General features: G+C 38.0%; 1 protein-coding gene across 4 annotated transcripts in view; it reads left to right on the forward strand.

Annotated features, from left to right (window-relative positions):
* Positions 1-339: 339 nt before the first annotated feature.
* The window catches only part of LOC135114279 (moesin-like), a 63,639-nt gene continuing 45,281 nt past the window's right edge, over positions 340-18,697 (forward strand). Inside the window, exons 1-2 of one of the 4 annotated variants that reach the window (XM_064030159.1) lie at positions 340-657; positions 13,253-13,308. In XM_064030159.1, the coding sequence (XP_063886229.1) occupies positions 555-657; positions 13,253-13,308 (159 nt within the window). In that variant the 5' untranslated portion in view covers positions 340-554. Of the gene's footprint in view, positions 658-4,433; positions 4,669-10,625; positions 11,699-13,252; positions 13,309-18,697 lie in introns of those variants that run through there. The other 3 variants (XM_064030162.1, XM_064030161.1, XM_064030160.1) reach the window with 3 other exon arrangements.

Consider the following 18,697-nt stretch of genomic DNA (forward strand, 5'->3'; position numbering starts at 1 on the left):
AGAAGAATATGGTGAAAACGTACATTACATAGTAATTTTCAAATTGTGTGTTGATTCAAAAGTTGATAATTACATGAGTATGAGTGATTCTTATTCAATAGGCGGCCTCTAGGTACTGTTAAGTTTTAACTAGGTTAAAATTAATTTAATCATGATTAAGCTTTTTACAAAAAGGGAATATTTAGAGAGGCCAGAGCTCCCATAGACTTAGTCAATACTGGAAAAATGTAAATTTTGCGGTAATACTATGCTTTTTATGGTAAAACACTAATTTCAAGAATCAATTTACTCACATTATCGAGATCAGGATTGCTGATGATCACGATTACTCTTAAGGCTAGTATTTACCTAAAACCGAGGGCGGAGGAGTGATGTATTTCAGCTGTCAAAAAAAGCAACAACAACATTGGTGACCTTCTTATTTAAATATTAAACGGAAAAGTGCACTATATACTGCCAGGAATAAGTAGTGGTCCTGTGGACGCCGGAAAATGTAAGGAAGAGGAGTGTTGGCTGAGTTTTCTGGAGTCTCTTCCCTCCCTGGTATCTGCAGAATGGACAAACTTACCATCATCTCCGGGGCTTTGTTCTTGGCGGCAGATATATTCGCCGTGGTGAGCCTAGCCATGCCTGACTGGATAGTGTCAGACATTGGAGGTGAGTGGATTAGTCAGTACTGAAGGGAGGGTACAAATTACAGACAAACGTTCTTCTGGAAGAGGCTTAAACAACAACACTGGTACCCCATCACTTCTTGTTAACTGGCTTTCTGCGGTGGACAGCTGTGCCTTCAACTGTCTTATTTATTTATTTTTTTTTTATGGTGTCACAGTTAATTACCCATTCTGGGAGTAAGTTCCGTGTGTTGACCACCCGATTTGTGAATGAATATTTCCTTACATTTAGTCTTGGACTTTGCCTAAGCAGTTTCTTTTAAATTACCCTGCATTGTGGTATTCTCCCTCACTGTTGATAGATCTTCAGTGCAATCATTATCATACTTCCCAATGAGGATCTTAAAAATCTCTATCATATCATCTCTTGATTGGTGATATTTTTAATGATGGCAACTTTGATAACTTCAGTCTCTCCTCATATGCAAGTGTTTTCCTATCAGGCAAAAGTTTGGTCGCCTTTTGCTGAACATTCGCTGTTTTTTTTTTTTTTTTTTATATATATAGGGGGGTACTGGCCAAGGGCAACAAAATTCTAATAAAAAAAAAAGCCCCACTGAGGTGTCATTCCCTGAACAGAGTCAAAATCGGTAGTAAAAAATTACTGAATAAGTGTCTTGAAACTTCCCTTGTGAAAGAATTCAAGTCATAGGAAGGAGGAAATAAAAAAAGCAAGCAGGGAGTTCCAGAGTTTACCAGAGAAATGGGTACATGATTAGAGAGGTGGGTTAATCTGGAAAAGAAGTCAGTGTAACAAACATGAAACTCACATGTCATGTAGAAGGCTCCGTGACCTTGCTGTAAACATAAAAAAATGGGGGGCATGTGTCTAGTATGGCTATCATACCTTTTGAGAGAGTGGCATCATGTAGAAGGCTCATTGACCTTGCTGTAAACGTAAAAATATAGGGGGCATGTGTCTAATATGGCTGTAATACCTTTTGAGAGTGGCAAAATTTGACATTTTCTAAGTCCAGTGAGCTCTGCACCATTCAAGAGTAAACATTTAAATGATTTTTATTGTTTAGAAATAATATTTCATGGTATCTATAGAGCTGATCCCTCTAGTCATGTGCTGCCATTCGTAAGGCCACCAATTACGACTTTCCATGGTAGGTTCAGTTATATTTTTAATTTAATTTAGACACTCATCAAGCATTCTGAAAGAGGCTCACTGTCATTTGTTAATATGGTTAGCCAATGGAGGGAGATGAAGCAAAAAAGTGCCAGTGTTCGGCAGGAAAAAGTCACTATGTGGGATATTTAGCAACTGTAATGTTTAAGATACGGTATGCAGATGTAAAGAAGAGATTCTATATATTCATTAAGGAAGCCATCAAACTTTACGCACCTCCATCGCCCTGAGAATCTCCACACCACATTGGTAACTCACATCAGTAGCTAACACTGGTAAGGCATAATGGTATAATTTTTGAGGTCCCCATCATTAGGTTAGGTTAGGTTATGCTATGCTAGCCTAGATTAATGTCCTAGTGGGGGGTCCAAGGGAGCACAGTACCCCCAGCTAGGTTAGGTTAGATTATGTTAGGTTAGGGTAGGTTAGATGCTAGTTAATGTAGTATCGGGTGGGGCTGGTCCAGGGGGGGCGGCGCATCCCCCCCAGCTAGGGTAGGTTTGGGAAATATTCTCCAAAAATTTGAAATACATCGGAACCTTGACTTATAAGTGCCCCTATTTATGAGAAATCTGAGATGCGAGCCGTCGTTCCGTTGATTTTTTGCTTTGACTTGTGAGCCAAAATCCAAGTTGTGAGCTAGCTCCAGGTTTGCCGCTACTAGTTAGCACAGCAAATGCCACATGACCTAGCATCCTGCATCCAACGCATTCAGTTCACACTTTTTTTTTTTTTTCGCTGTGGAAGCATTTCTCATGCCGTGCTAGCGTTTTGTGCTTTTTGTGCAGTTACTTAGCCAAATTTCTTTTTTTTTTTTTACCTTGGGTCCTAAGCAAGTGAGTGCAAAGGACAGTGCTGAGAAGAAATAGTGGATGATGTCTGTGTAAAGGCTCTGTCACACGGGCAACTTTAATCAACATCCTGCCACCAATACAAGCTTCTTGACACCGGTATTGGTGGCAGAATGCTGCTAATGATGAGATGGCAATGAGTGTCATCATGAAGCCAGTTTGCATTCTCTTAGCTGATGTGAGGACATTGTCCAAATTATTTGGTCGCAGGATGCTCTTGCCACCCTCTGTGAGCACTATCAGGAAAAAAGTGTCTGTGGGACACCAGAGATGAAAACTATGCAGAGAAATATGAAGAGAATTTTTCAATAAAATAGGAGAAGCCCTGAAGGAGTATCCCAATGTAGGACCTACAATGCCTGGTAAGTCTTTTTTTTCTGAATATGAGTCACAATGCACAAATTAAGTCAAATTCATGCAAAGCATCTCCTGTGCTCACGGTCCATCTTGCTTGTTTTGATCTGTGAGGATGCTGATAACCTCTGTTGTGTGTGTGATAAGATATGCGTGCTTTGCCACCCGTACCAGTGGCAAGATGCCAATAAAAGACACCAGAAAATGTCCATGTGATAGCACCTTACTAACACATGCCTAACTCATTTCCAAAACATTCTGAAAAGGAGGATGAAATATACCTCCTTGGAAAGCTATTTTGTGAAATGCCCTGCAGATGAAAAGAGGAAAGCATTGCAAATAGGCAAAAAGCAGTGAAGAAAATTAAGTTAAGTGAAAGTAAAGTAAAAAAAAAATTGTAACAATGAAATTCACCAATAAAGTCAAGCATTAAGAGTGTAATGAGTAAGTTAAGTGATTAAACAATAGAGTTTATAGCAAATGAAAGTGACTGATAAGCAATGAAACGAACTCCTCCCATATCCTCTGCCAACCTCCTCCACCCTCTACCTCCATCAGCATCTTCAGTTAGCTCAAGTTGTCTGATCTCTAAGAGCAAATATACTTTATAAAGCTAGTTTATTTCTTTACATTCTCTTTATGTTTTATTATGCTTTTATACAATATTTGTTATTTATAAATGCCTTTTCTTATCTAAGAACTCATAACAAAAAAAGATTGGTGTGTTTCTTATGAGGCTGGAATGGATTAATGGCATTTCAGTTAATTTCTTTGGAAAAAATTGATTTGACGTATGAGCAAATTGAGGTATGAGCTCTGTTACGGAATGAATTAAACTTCTAAGTCAAGGTTCCACTATATCAAGGGAAATTTCCTTAGATTTTTTTAACACATGTTTCACTTATTTTTCATCCCCCACCAAAATCCCCATTTCCTCACAGGCCCCCAAGCTTGTTTAAGGGGTTAGGGAGGATTGGATGGGGAATGAGGGGCAAACTTCTTATCAAGAAATACTGAGAGAATAGGGGTGAGAGAAAGAAGAAAGTCTTGTGCAGCGAGGCTGCAGGAGGAGGAGAGGCATGCAGTTACCAAGATCAAAAGAGTAGTTAGCATGAAAATAGTGATAGAAGATAGCAAAAGATGCAACATTGTGGCAATGAGAAAGATGCTGAAGACAGTCAGTTAGAGGAGAGGAGCTGATAAGACAAATAGCTTTTTGGCCACATTATTAAATTCCTCTTCTCCCATCCTGATCCCGACCTCACCCATGGAGCTGGAGTATTTGAGAACAACCCTGTCTCCTTCCCATGCCTGTGGTTCACTACAGTGGCTAAGATTAATGTTGGTAGCCCTTTCAAACCAATAATTCTGAGAAATGAGACAATGAATGCATCCTTTGCTATGTTTTCACTATATTGTAAAATAATGCATAAAGTTGATGATCTACAAGTAAACAGCAAATGAAAAAAATGTTGATGACCTTGAAGATCACTCGGGGTCCCAGAGGCTGGCTGGGCCTACTGGTATGAGTTGCCAGTTATGCCATGCTGGGTGATTTATGCATTTATATACACCATTGTCTGTTGTTTACTAGTCACACTTTCTATCGTGCTTTGCTGCACACACTGCTGGCAAGAGATGCTCACTTTTACAGGTAGTGTGTGTGTGTGTGTGTGTGTGTGTGTGTGTGTGTGTGTGTGTGTGTGTGTGTGTGTGTGTGTGTGTGTGTGTGTTTACCTAGTTGTATTTACCTAGTTGTGGTTTATGGGAGGGGAGTAATCTCATAGTATCCTGTAACAATATCTATCCAGTTTGGTCTTAAAAGCATGGACAGTTACAGCATTGACAACATCTTCATTGAGTTCATTCCATTTGTTCACACTTCTATGAGGAAAACTATACTTCTTGATGTCTCTTCTACAGTTAACTTTCTTCAGCTTCTTACTGTCTCCTTGTACTCTGTGTGTCTAAATTTATCAAACATTTTTTATCCACATTTTCCATACCATTTAACATTCTATAAATCTCCTCTCTTTCTCCTGTTTTCAAGGGTAGGAATTTCCAACATTTTTAATCTCTCCATAGGTTGACTTGCTCAACTCTGGAACCATCTTAGTGACTGCTCTTTGTACTCTTTATAATTTTACAATATTCCTCTTTGTATGAGGAGACCACACCATTGCTGCATATTCCAATCTTGGTCTTATCATGGAAATCAACAACTTTTTTTATAATTTCTTCGTCCAAATATGAGAATGCCATTTTTACTCTTTAATAACTTCATCGTCTCTCCAGTAATTTTATTAGTGTGTCTGTCCAGAGTCAAATTGTCCATAACTGTTACTCCCAAATCCACTGTGTGTGTGTGTGTGTGTGTGTTTTCTTTGTGGAGATGCACACCACTGTCTGGTATGATGTTCCCCACAGTCTCTCTCTCTCTCTCTCTCTCTCTCTCTCTCTCTCTCTCTCTCTCTCTCTCTCTCTCTCTCTCTCTCTCTCTCTCTCTCTCTCTCTCTCTCTCTCTCTCTCTCTCTCTCTCTCTCTCTCTCTCTCTCTCTCTCTCTCTCTCTCTCTCTCTCTCTCTCTCTCTCTCTCTCTCTCTCTCTAGCAACTCATACTGGCAGCAGCAGGCCGCACCACCACATGGTATGTTTACAGTCACATGGGAACACCAGCGTCTCCAGAAACATTGCGAACATATCCATTTAAGTAGTCTGAAAGGTTACACCATTAATTTTTTTTTTTTTATGTCTATAAATGCATTAATTTCTATAAAAAAACATATCAATAAGTGTATTGTTTCCAAAAATATACAAAAGGAAGGTGAAGGTGTCATGTCTCTCACCTTACTGAGTCAATGCATTTTCCATCCCATCCTGTCCCCATTGCTGCATTTTTAAACACACCTGCAGGGATGGGGGGAGATTAATAATACCACAAACAGCCAAGAGAAGAAGGGAGAATATAATAAGACAGCTGTTTGATTCCACCTTGTGTAAAAGAGTGGTATGAGTGGAACCCCTCCCCCATACATGTGAAGCATACTCAGTACATGGAGGGATAAAGCCCCTGTACAGAGTTAGCAGCTGGGGAGGTGAGAAGAACTGGCAGAGAGAACTCAGAATGCCTAATTTCATAGAAGCTGTTTTAGATAGAGATGAGATGTGAAATTTCCAGTTTAGATTATAAGTAAAAGACAGACTGAGGATGTTCAGTGTAGAAGAGGGGGACAGCTGAGTGTTACTGAAGAAGAGGGGTAGTTGTTTGGAAGGTTGTGTTGAGTTGATAGATGGAGGAATTGAGTTTTTGAGGCATTGAACAATACTAAGTTTGTTTTGCCCAATCAGAAATTTAAGAGATCAGAAGTCAGGTGTTCTATGGCTTCCTTGCATGAACTGTTTACTTCCTGAAGGGTTGGGCATCTGTGAAAAGATGTGGAAAAGTGTAGGGTGGTGTCATCGATGTAGGAATGAATAGGACATGAAGTTTGATTTAGAAGATCATTGATAAATAACAGGAAGACACTGAATGACAGAACAGAACCCTGAGGAACACCACTGTTCATAGATTTAGAAGAACAATGACAGTCTACCACAGCAGCAATAGAATGGTCAGAAAGGAAATTTGAGATGAAGTTAGAGAGAAGGATAGAAGCCATAGGAGGGTAGTTTGGAAATCAAAGCTTTATGCCAGCCTCAATCAAAAGCTTTTGATGTGCCTAAGGCAACAGCAAAAGTTTCACCAAAGTCTCTAAAAGAGGATGACCAAGACTCAGTAAGGAAAGTCAGAAGAGCACCAGTAGAGCAGCCTTGATAGAACCCATACTGGCAATCAGATAGAAAGTTGTGAAGTGGTAGACATTTAAGAATCTTCCTGTTGAAGATGGATTTAAAAAGTTTAGATAGGCAGGAAATAAAAGCAATAGGATGGTAATTTAAGGGATTAGAATAATCATCCTTTTTAGGAGCAGGCTGAATGAATGTAGGCAAACTTCCAGCAAGAAGGAAAGGTAGATGTTGATAGAGTTGAAATAGTTTGACTAGACAAGGTGCAAGCATGGAGGCACAGTTTTGGAGAACAATAAGAAGGACCCCATCAGGTTCATAAGCCTTCCAAGGGTTTAGGCCAGTGAGGGCATGGAAAACATCACTGTGAAGGATCTAAATGAAGTAGTCGGAGGATGGAGGAGAGGGAGGTACAAGCAATCAGTCATCCAAGGTAGAGTTTTTAGCAAAGGTTTGAGCAAAGAGTTCAGCTTTAGAAATAGATGAGTTAGAAGTGGTGCCATCAGGTTGAAATAAAGGAGGGAATGATGAAGAAGCAAAGTTACTGGAAATGTTTTTGGCTAGGTGCCAAAAGTCATGAGGGAAGTTATATCTTGAAAGATTTTGACACTTTCTGTTAATGAAGGAGTTTTTTGGTTAGTTGGACAACAGACTTGGCATGATTCTGGGAAAAATATAAAGCATATGATATTCAGGTAATGGAAAGCTGAAGTACCTATCATGTATAGCATGAGAATAGGCTGTGTTAAACCAAGGTTTGGAAGGTTTAGGTTGAGAGAAAGAATGAGGAATGTATGCCTCCATGTTAGACACTATTACCTCTGTTATCCACTCAGCACACAGAGATGGGTCTCTGAAAGGGAAGCAGTAGTCATTCCAAGGAAAATCAGCATAATACCTCCTCAGGTCACTCCAGTTAGCAGAGGCAAAATGCCTCATCCACTTTGGGGAATCCTAATGAAGGATTGGAATGATAGAACAAGATACAGATATGAGATTGTGATTGGAATAGCCCAACAGAGAAGATAGGTGACAGCATAAGCAGAAAGATTAGGGGTTAGGAAAAGATCAAGAATGTTGGGTGTATTTCCAAGATGGTCAAGAATACAAGTAGGGTGTTGCACCAGTTGCTCTTAGTCATGGAAGATAGCAAAGTTAAAGGCTAGTTTACCAGGATGGTCAGTGAAGGGAGAGGAAAGCCAAAACTAGTGGTGAACATTGAAGTCTCCAAGAATGGAGATCTCTGCAAAAGGGAAGAGAGTCAGAATGTGCTCCACTTTGGAAGTTAAGTAGTCAAATAATTTCTTAAGGTCAGAGAACTTAGGTGAGAGGTATACAGCACAGATAAGTTTAGTTTGAGAGTGACTAGTCATAGCCAGATGGTAGAAAACTCATATATTTCAAGAGCACGGGCATGAGAGCAAGTTAAGTCATTGTGCACTTAGACACAACATCCTGCTTTGGATTGAAAATGAGGATAGAGAAAGTAGGAGGGAAAAGAAAAAGGGGCTACTGTCAGTCGCCTCAGATACATGTGTTTCATTGAGGAAAAGATGAGGAGGTTTAGTAGAGATGTGGTATTCTACAGATTGAAAATTAGTTCTAAGACTGCGAATGTTGCAAAAATTAATGAAGAAAAGGTTGATGGGGGTGTGAAGACACTTAGGGTTGACACCAGAGGTCCGACTTAGGTACATCCATGGTCTCCTCCATATATGGGGACTCCAAGGCAGGTGTAGGAGTTGCCATATTTAATTTAAAATTTTGAGTGAAGGGTGTGCATGTAATTAGGTGCATGTAGTTTTGTGTGAAAGAAGAGAGTTGCTTTTAGAGAGTAGGCTGTGATTGTCCCCTTGTGTTGTGAAACACAAAGGGAAATGTTCATTGAGGTCACAGCTGGGATATTGATGATTTCACAGCACCCCCTGATCTAGTGCCTCAAACCTAACTGGGAATAATTATTGTTTTGTCAGGTGTCTTCTGCCTCCTCCTGTGCTACAACATCTTTAAACAAATTGGGATTCCAGACTTTATTTGCACATTCCAAGTCCAGGCAAACTAAAGCTGTGTATAGTTGCTTAAATATTTCTGTATCTATACTTATGAATGTCCTTTGTATAATGCTAACAATTTTGTTTCCCTTATTAATTTTTCAACTAAATGTTCAGAGAATGTCAGCTTCTCATCTATCAGCACACCAATGTCCTATTCCATTATTTATTTTTTGAAATGACATTGTAATTGGTTAAGGATGAAAGATTTGTAAGTTAACTGCTTGAATATTATCCAGATAAGCAGTCCCTATTTATTTAATAATTTTCACAGAACAAAGTCAAATACCCCAGTGTAATATATGACGTATGTAAGGGATGGTTCACTTTATTGATTTGGAGATGCCTCTAACTGTTTGGCTGTGAGGAAACAGTATGTGGCAGTTAGGAGATTATATGGCAGTTAGGAGATTCTACATGGCAGTTAGAAAGCTGTACATGACAGTTAGTAAGAGACTGTATGTGGCAGTTAAGATACTGTCTTTGGATGTTAGGAGGCTGTAAATGATTGTACATTCTACATGGCAGTTAGAAAGCTGTACATGACAGTTAGGAGACTGTATGGCTGTTAAGATACTGTCTTTGGATGTTAGGGGGCTGTAAATAATGGTTAGGAGATTGTACACAGCAATTGAGGGATTGTACATGGTAGTTAAGATATGGTATGTGGCAGTTATGAGACTGTGATTGACAATTAAGAGGCTGTACATGGCAGTTGGGATATTATAATTGGCAGTTAGCAGACCTTATCTTTAGTCCTTTCATGTTCCTACAAGATTCAGGTTTTTCTGACTTGTGATGTATTGATGTGCATCTTTGTATATTACTGCTAAATCTCCCAAAACTAAGCTTAGTTCTGCCACCTTTTAAGTCAAGTCATAGGTATGTACTAACCACATGACATTTACCCTATGTCCTCATACATAGGAGGGAACAGCATGAATGCCACTGTGTTTTGAGTTACATCAGATTACTACTCATTGCAGCAAGCCTCACTTTTGCCAAAGTCATTTGACCATGTGGTGTAATTAAGGTTGAAAATCAATACCAAATCAGTGAGAATGAGACCAAAAATATCTCAGTGTTGCACTTTGTATGGCTTAGTTCCATGGGCAATGTTTAATTCTCACCAGCCAGTAAGTAGCCATCACTTGAGCTCATACCTGTCTCAGCCGCTCAACAATTCATTAATACCTACTTGTTATTTCAGCAAGCATCAAAAGTTTCAAAGCTGTGAATGATGAAAGTGATACTTCATCATCTAGCAAAAGTGTTGTGGTTAATGTGGACGAGTACAATATCTTTTGTGGTACAAAACAAAAGCAGAATCACTGTATCCTTGACTTGTAGGAGCCATCACCATTACCATTTTGGTATGCACCTTTGTGGGCTAGAATCTAATTCCATTGCATGATTTATCATCAGGATTGTTTTATATAGTTCTTTTTATGAAGATATCATGGTTTTAGCTCTTCACTGAAAGGACACTAAATATATTAGAGAGGCACGTCCAGTGGGAGTTGTCCCATTGATGGCATCATATTAATAAATGCATTATGACATCAATGTGATCAGGTATGGCATGCTGAGATTGATATGCCAACCCAGCATTGCACTGGCCTTTCTTATGGTATTATTTAATTTATTTTGACCTACATTTTTATTATAAAATATATAACTGTAAGGAAAGTAAAAATATTTGTACTTATTATTTTTCATTGGTTATTTTTTGGTGAAACAAGAGTGATCATTTTAAGACTGGAAAATTCTAAAGACCAAGGCTATCTTAGGCATTCTGAGGTTTATTATAATAAGCTGATGAGTAAAAGGGACTTGTCCTCTGATATTTATGCTGTTAAGGATCCTTAAGGCCCTCATATGTCATATTGTTAGATACTCTAGACACTTCAAAGCTTGTAATTACTATTCTATAGATATTAAAGCATATTCATCTCACTTATTCATCTTGTACTGTAAACTAAGGGACAGTATTATTAGTCTAGGAGGATTGATAATACTGAGCTCAGTGTTTGGTATGGTGTGTATGAGATGTAAGGATCATTTTCTGTTTTTCAAGCATCCACGATTCCTTGCAACAAACTTTTTTTTTTTTTTTTCCAGATCTTCACACTTGTTTACTATTTGTGTATTGTCCTTGTGCATTTTTCCACACATCTCTCTCTCTCTAGCATTTTACATTTTTTTTTTTCACATGGGGACTTCATGAACAGTCTTCTTGTGGATAGGAAGACTGGTGTGCTTGAGTACTGTACAGTACAGTACAGTACAGTACAGTACAGTACAGTAGCATGCCATTGTTATGATTACATTATGTTGATCCATTTTAATTTTTAAAAATTTTAAATTGATTTTTATCGATATATTAGTTCCTGTTGTGTAAAATATCTCCCACCATTGAAAAAACTCCCACTGACACTTTTGTGAATATGTTGTACTCTGGAGTAAACAATAATGGCTGGATGGAAGGACACGTGCATTGTAGATACTTTCAAGGCTTGACGACAACCACTCTTGGACAATACATTGGGGGCCTGATGACCATCACTAGCAGACCTCCTGGGTGGTTCCCAAGACCCCGGCTTGGCCTTTACAACACTCAAGCACACCAGTCTTCCTGTCCACAAGAAGACTGGACAACAATTCACCAGAATCTAACCAGATAATTTACCTGCTGCCAGCACCTTCAGGACACTAGAGGCTGTGACACCACAGCCTGCATGGCCCCATCAAATCTTCAGCAAGAACAGAACAAAGTATTTTCAGTACCTTTTATAAAGTTTTCTAACGGTCTGACTATTAAGAACTATGAAGGGACTTTATTGTTTTGGTGAGAAGACAAGAAGTAATTGTTGGATATATGTAGTATTGTTCACAGCCTGGTCACACTGTCAAGATTACCAGCCAGCTATGGTAGTCTTTAATGGCTACACATACCATAACTTATGTACCTTTCAATTAGAATTGAGGTTAATGGCAGTAAGAATTTATAATAAATGTAATCTGTTATGCTTAGTACCCATTATGTAGTGCTGTATAGGAAAATGAGAAGGTTAGCCATACTTAATTATTCATAGGCATTTTAAACTCCCAAAGTAATTTAAAAAAAAATGAGCCTATCACTTTTAAGATGTGCGGTATGTGCTGAAGTGTGATATATGCTGTAAAATACTGTAGGTTCCATGACTTTTGTCAAAGGTAAGTTTTCAAGCTAAAATGTATGATACCAAATGCAGCAGGTATTCTGTTTTCTCTTTCAGGTTGCTAAAGCAACCTGAAAGAGAAAACAGAATACGAAGAATATGATTTCATATTAATAAAACTTATAAAGTGTGCATAACACTCGCCAATGCATAGTTAATATCTTATAAAATGTGCATAACACTCACCAATGCATAGTTAATGTGTCAAGGAAGGATAATTTGCTCACCACTCTTGTTCTTCTTAATAATTTTTATCTTCTTTGTGAGTGTTATTGGTACTCTAGTTTGCTTAGCCTTACTGCAAGGACTTGCTTTAGAACTCATTGGCCACTTGGGAGGCATAATCAGCACTTGAGATGCAAAATAAGGCACAGTCTATACACAATGTGGTCAGTCTCACACACAACACAGCACTAAAGACAGCGAATAAAAGAACATGCCAGCAGTAACTCTAACACCTCCAAGCACCGATCAGTCACATAAAGCACTGTACATTTACTGTACTTTGTACTTGTACTGTATTGTAAATATGCTCACAAGCAAAATGATAGAGTATGAGTATAATAATGAGCAGTAAGGCTGTGAGAGTGGGAGTCTGAGAGACACGGAGTTCAGTTTAAAAGAGGACTGGCAGAGAGAATGAATGGTAGGTAGGGGATAAGGGAGGGGTGTGCAGTTCTCTTCTAGCACTCACAACCTTACCTCTATGCATCTGAATCATTGTACATCACCATGCAGCCCAGATGTGTTAGTGGGAGGGTGCAGGAAGGTACGCATTTTAAACCTTATAATTTAACTCACCTTGGACTGAAGCTTGTATCATCAGATTTTTATGCTCATAAGAATAAAATAGTCCCTAATTTACACATCTTTTATCATCAGTTTCTCATATAATGGATGCTTGTATAATGGGCCCTCCTTAAGAAATCCATTCAGTAATGAGGGAATATAACAAGTAATTTTCTACAGATCTTTTCCACAAATTTATCTCATAATTTTCAGTTTGCTAGTTGATTGACATTTATTAGATTTACCAGAGCACACCATCATTTGTATCATCTCCTAGATATTTCTCATGCACTTTTTTTCCACTAAACACATGGTCCCATACATAATCTCAAAATAACTGACATTGCTCTGCATTTATTCCTTATATAGTAAATTATGCATTTGCTTTCCAGGAGATACAAGATTAGGACTCCTCTGGACATGCGAGACTCTGTACAACAGATCACAGGTAAGCCTACCTTAAGTAGGAGACTTGTTACTTGTTACTGAGAGATAGACACAAGATAAAAGTACTACACATTAAAACTAGTCATAGTATTGGTAGAAAATATACAGTTGTGAATTAAAAACATGGAACCAAACTGGAAAATGTATTCTGTATAATTTTAGTGGAAAAATGTGGCCAAAAAATGTGTTTTGCTACAATCAGAAGTATTTGTAAATTGTTTAAAGTTAAATACCTTGAGGTGACAAAATCAACATTGAAATTAGAGTTAGACTAATTACTTACAACTTATCTTAAAAGTTTATAGAAATACTCAGTTGTGAAGCCAGAGAGGATGTTGTGATCATTTGTGAGTGAAGAAAGAATGGAAGAAGAGTGATGGGTGAAAAGAAAACTGTTCTAGATTTAAGAGGTTTAAGGGTAAGGGAAAGACCACAACTAGGATGAATATAAGTTGTGAAGAATGTAAGATATGGAAGAGGTGTATTTTCACAAGGAAAATCAGTTGTGCATGATAGGGATGAATGGAGAGCTGCCATGAAATGTATGAGTGGTGACATTGTCATGAATGCCTCTCAGATTTGTGTGCATCCATTCCAGTCAGCTAATCCATTCAGATGCAGGAAATGATATATATATATATATATATATATATATATATATATATATATATATATATATATATATATATATATATATATATATATATATATATATATATTATGATATAGCAATGGATGAAGAGTGAAGTTTATAGTGAGTGTATATTAGTGAAGTTAAAGGTCTTCATAGGATAGGAAGGTCACTTGGAAGGTGAAAGAATAAGGTAAAGGATTAAACACACTGACAATGCTATCAGTATAAGAGGTATCCTATGAATTTCAGAATGAGCAAATCCTATTGTCTCTACAGGATTGTTAAGCGTGACTGTGGGCATTGCCACATGGAAAGGCTTAAAACTGCCTTGTGTAAAGCACCAATCCTTGCTTTTCCTAATTTTAGGGAAGATTTCATCTTATACACAGATGCTTCAGGCTTCGTAATTGGTGCTGTTCTCATGTAAAAAAGACTCACTTGGTAAACATTGCATAGTAGTGTATGCTAGCAGACTTCTCAGTAAGGCAGAACAAAATTGTGACGTCACGAAACATAAAAGTCTTGCTGTGATCTGGGTGTTACATAATTTTCATGAGCTCATATCAGGCTACAAAATTCATGTTCACACTCATCATTATGCTGTCACAGAGATCTTCAAAGGCAACAACTTCACAGGTCAGTTTGCTTGCTGGCAACTTACAATTCAGGAATTCAGTCCTACATTTTTGTATATTCCTGGTAAGGCCAACTTAGTGGCTGACACACTCTTATAGATAATCACAGATAATCCTGCCATGCTGACCATGGCCGAGATCAAGAGACATCAACACTCAGACATGTTTTGTTCTAGTGTTGTATATTACCTCAAATCTGGTGACGAGACAAATCTTCTTAAGTTGCAAGTGAGTGCTGATACATTTTTCATGCAAGACAGTCTCTTGTAAAAGTCGAGTGTTGTCTCTACTGACAATTTTAGTGAGCATTTATCTGAGCTTGTGATAGCTCAGTCATTAGTGAGTACCATCCTTTACCATGTCCATGACTCACCTCACGCAGGACATCTAGGTTGGGACAGATGCCTCGCACAGGCAAAATGATCATATTTCTGGCTGAATACAAGGAAAGATATTTTTCAGCATTGTGCACTCTGTTCTCAGTGTGCTTCACATCGTCCATTCCTTGCACATGACAGTCCCTCACTTCCATACCCCATCACTTCAGGTTCTTGGGATTCAGTCTCTGTTGATTTGCTCAAACTTCCACTTACAGAGAATGCTTATCAGTATCTTGTATGTATTGATAGTTTTACCCATTTCACCATTCTTGCTCTCAAGGACTAAACAGCAAATTCTGTTGGTCATGCAATCATTGATAACATAATTTGTCCTTATGACTCTCCTTGTGTCCTGTTATCTGACAGTAGCACAGAATTCATTAGCACTGTCTTACAGGACATTTGTAAAGAATTTAACATCAAGAAATGTAACATCATCCATCACTTGCCCAGTTCAATTGGCAAAGTAGAGCATTGTAATAAACATATCCTTGATGTTCTGCATTACATAACAGAAGCAAAGTACTACTGGGATGAATGGCTTCCTCAGCTAGCCTGTTCTCTCAATTCAGTGATTCTACTATCAAGTCTCCTCATTTTGTGGTGTTCGGTAAAGACAAGTCTCTTCCTTACAAATTTCTTCACAGCGCTCCATGTCCTGTCTACAACATGGATGACTATGTCAAATGTCATCTGCATGATTTTCAGTGCACTCATAAGGTCATTCATGATCGTCTCACTGCATCACAAACCAAGATGTTGGAGAAACAACACTACTGAGCAACAGATTCTTCCATTGAAGTTGGGGACATTGTTTTCACTAGAGTTCACTATCACAACTCTAAGTTAGATCCATTGTTCACTGGGCCATATCATGTAATTGAATCTCTCCATGGCCAAAAAGTTAAAATTCTAGATCTCAAGCCCTTAGCAGAGCAAACTGTCCCTGTCAATTACTTGAAGCTCGTGAACAAAAGGTTCAGTAATGAGTGTCCACATCAGGTAACACTTCGTTTTGATCCTCAAAGCTCCTCAAGTCTAACTTCACACACACCGTCTTACAGACACAAACTTTGCTCTCGCTATAAGGCAGTGGCAATTCATAGTAAAAAAACTGTGGGAGCTGCATAATAATTTCAAATTACAATACTAATGAGGCTGTGCTGTAGGCAGTTTTATTTGAATCACAAACATTATGTTTTGTACCTCATAGGCTCATAATTTAAAATTTATGCATTGCTAAAGCTATGAGGAACATTTATCAAGTTATTAACTAGAATATGTAGTATTGAAGTAACCAGGAAAGTGAAACGAAGCTTCGCTTGTCATGTAGGGTGCTAAAACTAGCTAGTATTCATGAATTATGGACATAATGCACTATTTGTTTAACTAACACAGAGGGTGAATGACACTTCCCACTCAGGGTGCCATGTAGGGCTGAACTGACTCCAGCTTTGCTACAGTCCATCTGGTGCTGCACCAATCCTGGAAGAAGTGTTTTATTCTGTCATTAATTTATCAGATCTGCTAGTATTTTGTGCTAGAAAATTATAGAAAAAAAAAAGAAAAAGAAAATACTGAATGGAATATAAAAACTATATTATTTGTTTGTATAAAATAAATTATATGAATGAATCATTCATCATTTGTATAAAATGAATTATATGAATGAATCATTCATCTGCCTTGCAAGGCTGAGACAGGGAGGTCTGCAGCCCACCAGCCCTTATGGATCAGCTGCCCCTTCTTTAAGGTGTAATCATTCTCATTTTCAGCATCCTGTATATTTGTGTGTATTTTCCTTTCTTACATGTATTGTGTTATGTTTATCATGTCTGTGTATTATTATTAAGCTTATTGCTTCTGTACTTTCTCTCATATCATGTCATGTATTACCTATTATTATTATTATCTTCATATTCTATAGCTTATTGTTATTATGTTCAATGTGAGGACTCATTTTTCAGGGGGAAGGCACTGTTTCAGTCATTATCATCACTATATATACATATTTCATTGTCTAGTGTTCCAAGTGCTCACTGTCCTCACATAGCCAGTCTGATATATTTTTAGACTTCCCTCCTTCCTCCCTCCCTCCTCTCTGGGGAATTTCCTCACCTTCCCTACATTCCTTGCTGGATCTCTAGAGAGAACACCTGCATTGCCTTCCTTGCAGGTCATTGGTTAAAGGTCACCTCATGATTGGCCCAAATACTCCATTTCCAAACACACGATTGGTCTAATTTCAGCTTCTTCCGACTTTGACCTGGATAGTTTCACATAAAAGGGGGCCAGTATGCGTAGCTAGAAGTCAGTCAGTTCATGGAAAGTCATCATGCAGTCATTTCATAGAGAGAGTTGAAACATCTGTCACATCTTAATCTGTGTATCTTGATATCACACATGTACATCTCTGTTCATCATTACATCAAGAAAATAAATCTGTCTGTAGTGTTACTTTCAGTCATACCAGATGAATGTAACATTTTTTCTTGATAAGAAGCTGAGCAATCAGATTGAAACTTTGATAAACTGGCGATAAAATTCAGCAAGACCCATGAATTGTCTGGCCCTGTATTAATATACACTTTGAAAGCTAAAAGTTATTCTCGGTGTAAAAGTTTACTTTCAAAGTTACTTCTAACTTCTAAAATGACCTTCAAAGTTATGCGTTTGCTCCTAGAAATGCTCTTAAATTGGGCAAAAGATAAAAGTACCTTGGAGTGACTTTTACAGAGTTAGGAGTGGAGTTTGCTTTGTCAACAAAGGTTGAATGTATGAACATACATGCATACATGTGTGTGTTTGTGTATTATATATATATATATATATATATATATATATATATATATATATATATATATATATATATATATATATATATATATATATATATATATATATATATATATATATATATATATATGAGAGAGAGAGAGAGAGAGAGAGAGAGAGAGAGAGAGAGAGAGAGAGAGAGAGAATGTACTATGCATATGATATGTGCATGCTTAATTTAGATGGGCAACAATGCCCATACAGTCTTCTTTTGCTTGGAGGTCACTCCTGGATAATTTTTATCCTTTGTTATATTATTTTCTTTCCTCTGTAAGGTTTACAAGGAGTAATGTTTCATAACTGCACTAGTTTCCTTCACTCTTGAACTAGCTGCCATCCTCTGCATCCATCTTGAGAAGACAAGCACCATGTTGGTCTGTCAGGGAGGGTGGCACTTTGTTTAAACCTGCCAAATTATCGACATGTCCGGAAATTACACATTGGTCTTAATAATGATTAGAAATAGTCTAGAATTACTTGGAAATATTTGAAATTATCTCACAAACATAAACTACAGTAAAATCCCTCTCATCCGGCATTCGAGTATCCGGCAGCTTCAAGTATCTGGCACATTTTTCCCTGAGCCTTAAAATCAATAAAAAATCAATGTGTACTCATAAAATCGATTAAAATTCCCGTGCGAGGCATATTGTCCCCTCGCCACCAGAGCGCACTGCTTCGCGCCACCCGCAGCCCACTGCACTGTGTTTACTCAGTGACTCAGTCCCGCGTGTGCACTGTTTATTGCCTGATGCCTTCATCATGCCTAAAGTTGTAGAAAAGAGGAAGCTTGTTGTGCTTACACTTAAGCAGAAGGTAGACATTTGTCGACGATTAGAGAGAGAGATTAGTGTATACGTACTTTATTTTTGTAACCCATCAACTTATTTATAAGAGGAAAGTATT

The sequence above is a fragment of the Scylla paramamosain genome, chromosome 27 (assembly GCF_035594125.1).
Source record: "Scylla paramamosain isolate STU-SP2022 chromosome 27, ASM3559412v1, whole genome shotgun sequence".
Lineage (NCBI taxonomy): Eukaryota > Metazoa > Arthropoda > Malacostraca > Decapoda > Portunidae > Scylla > Scylla paramamosain.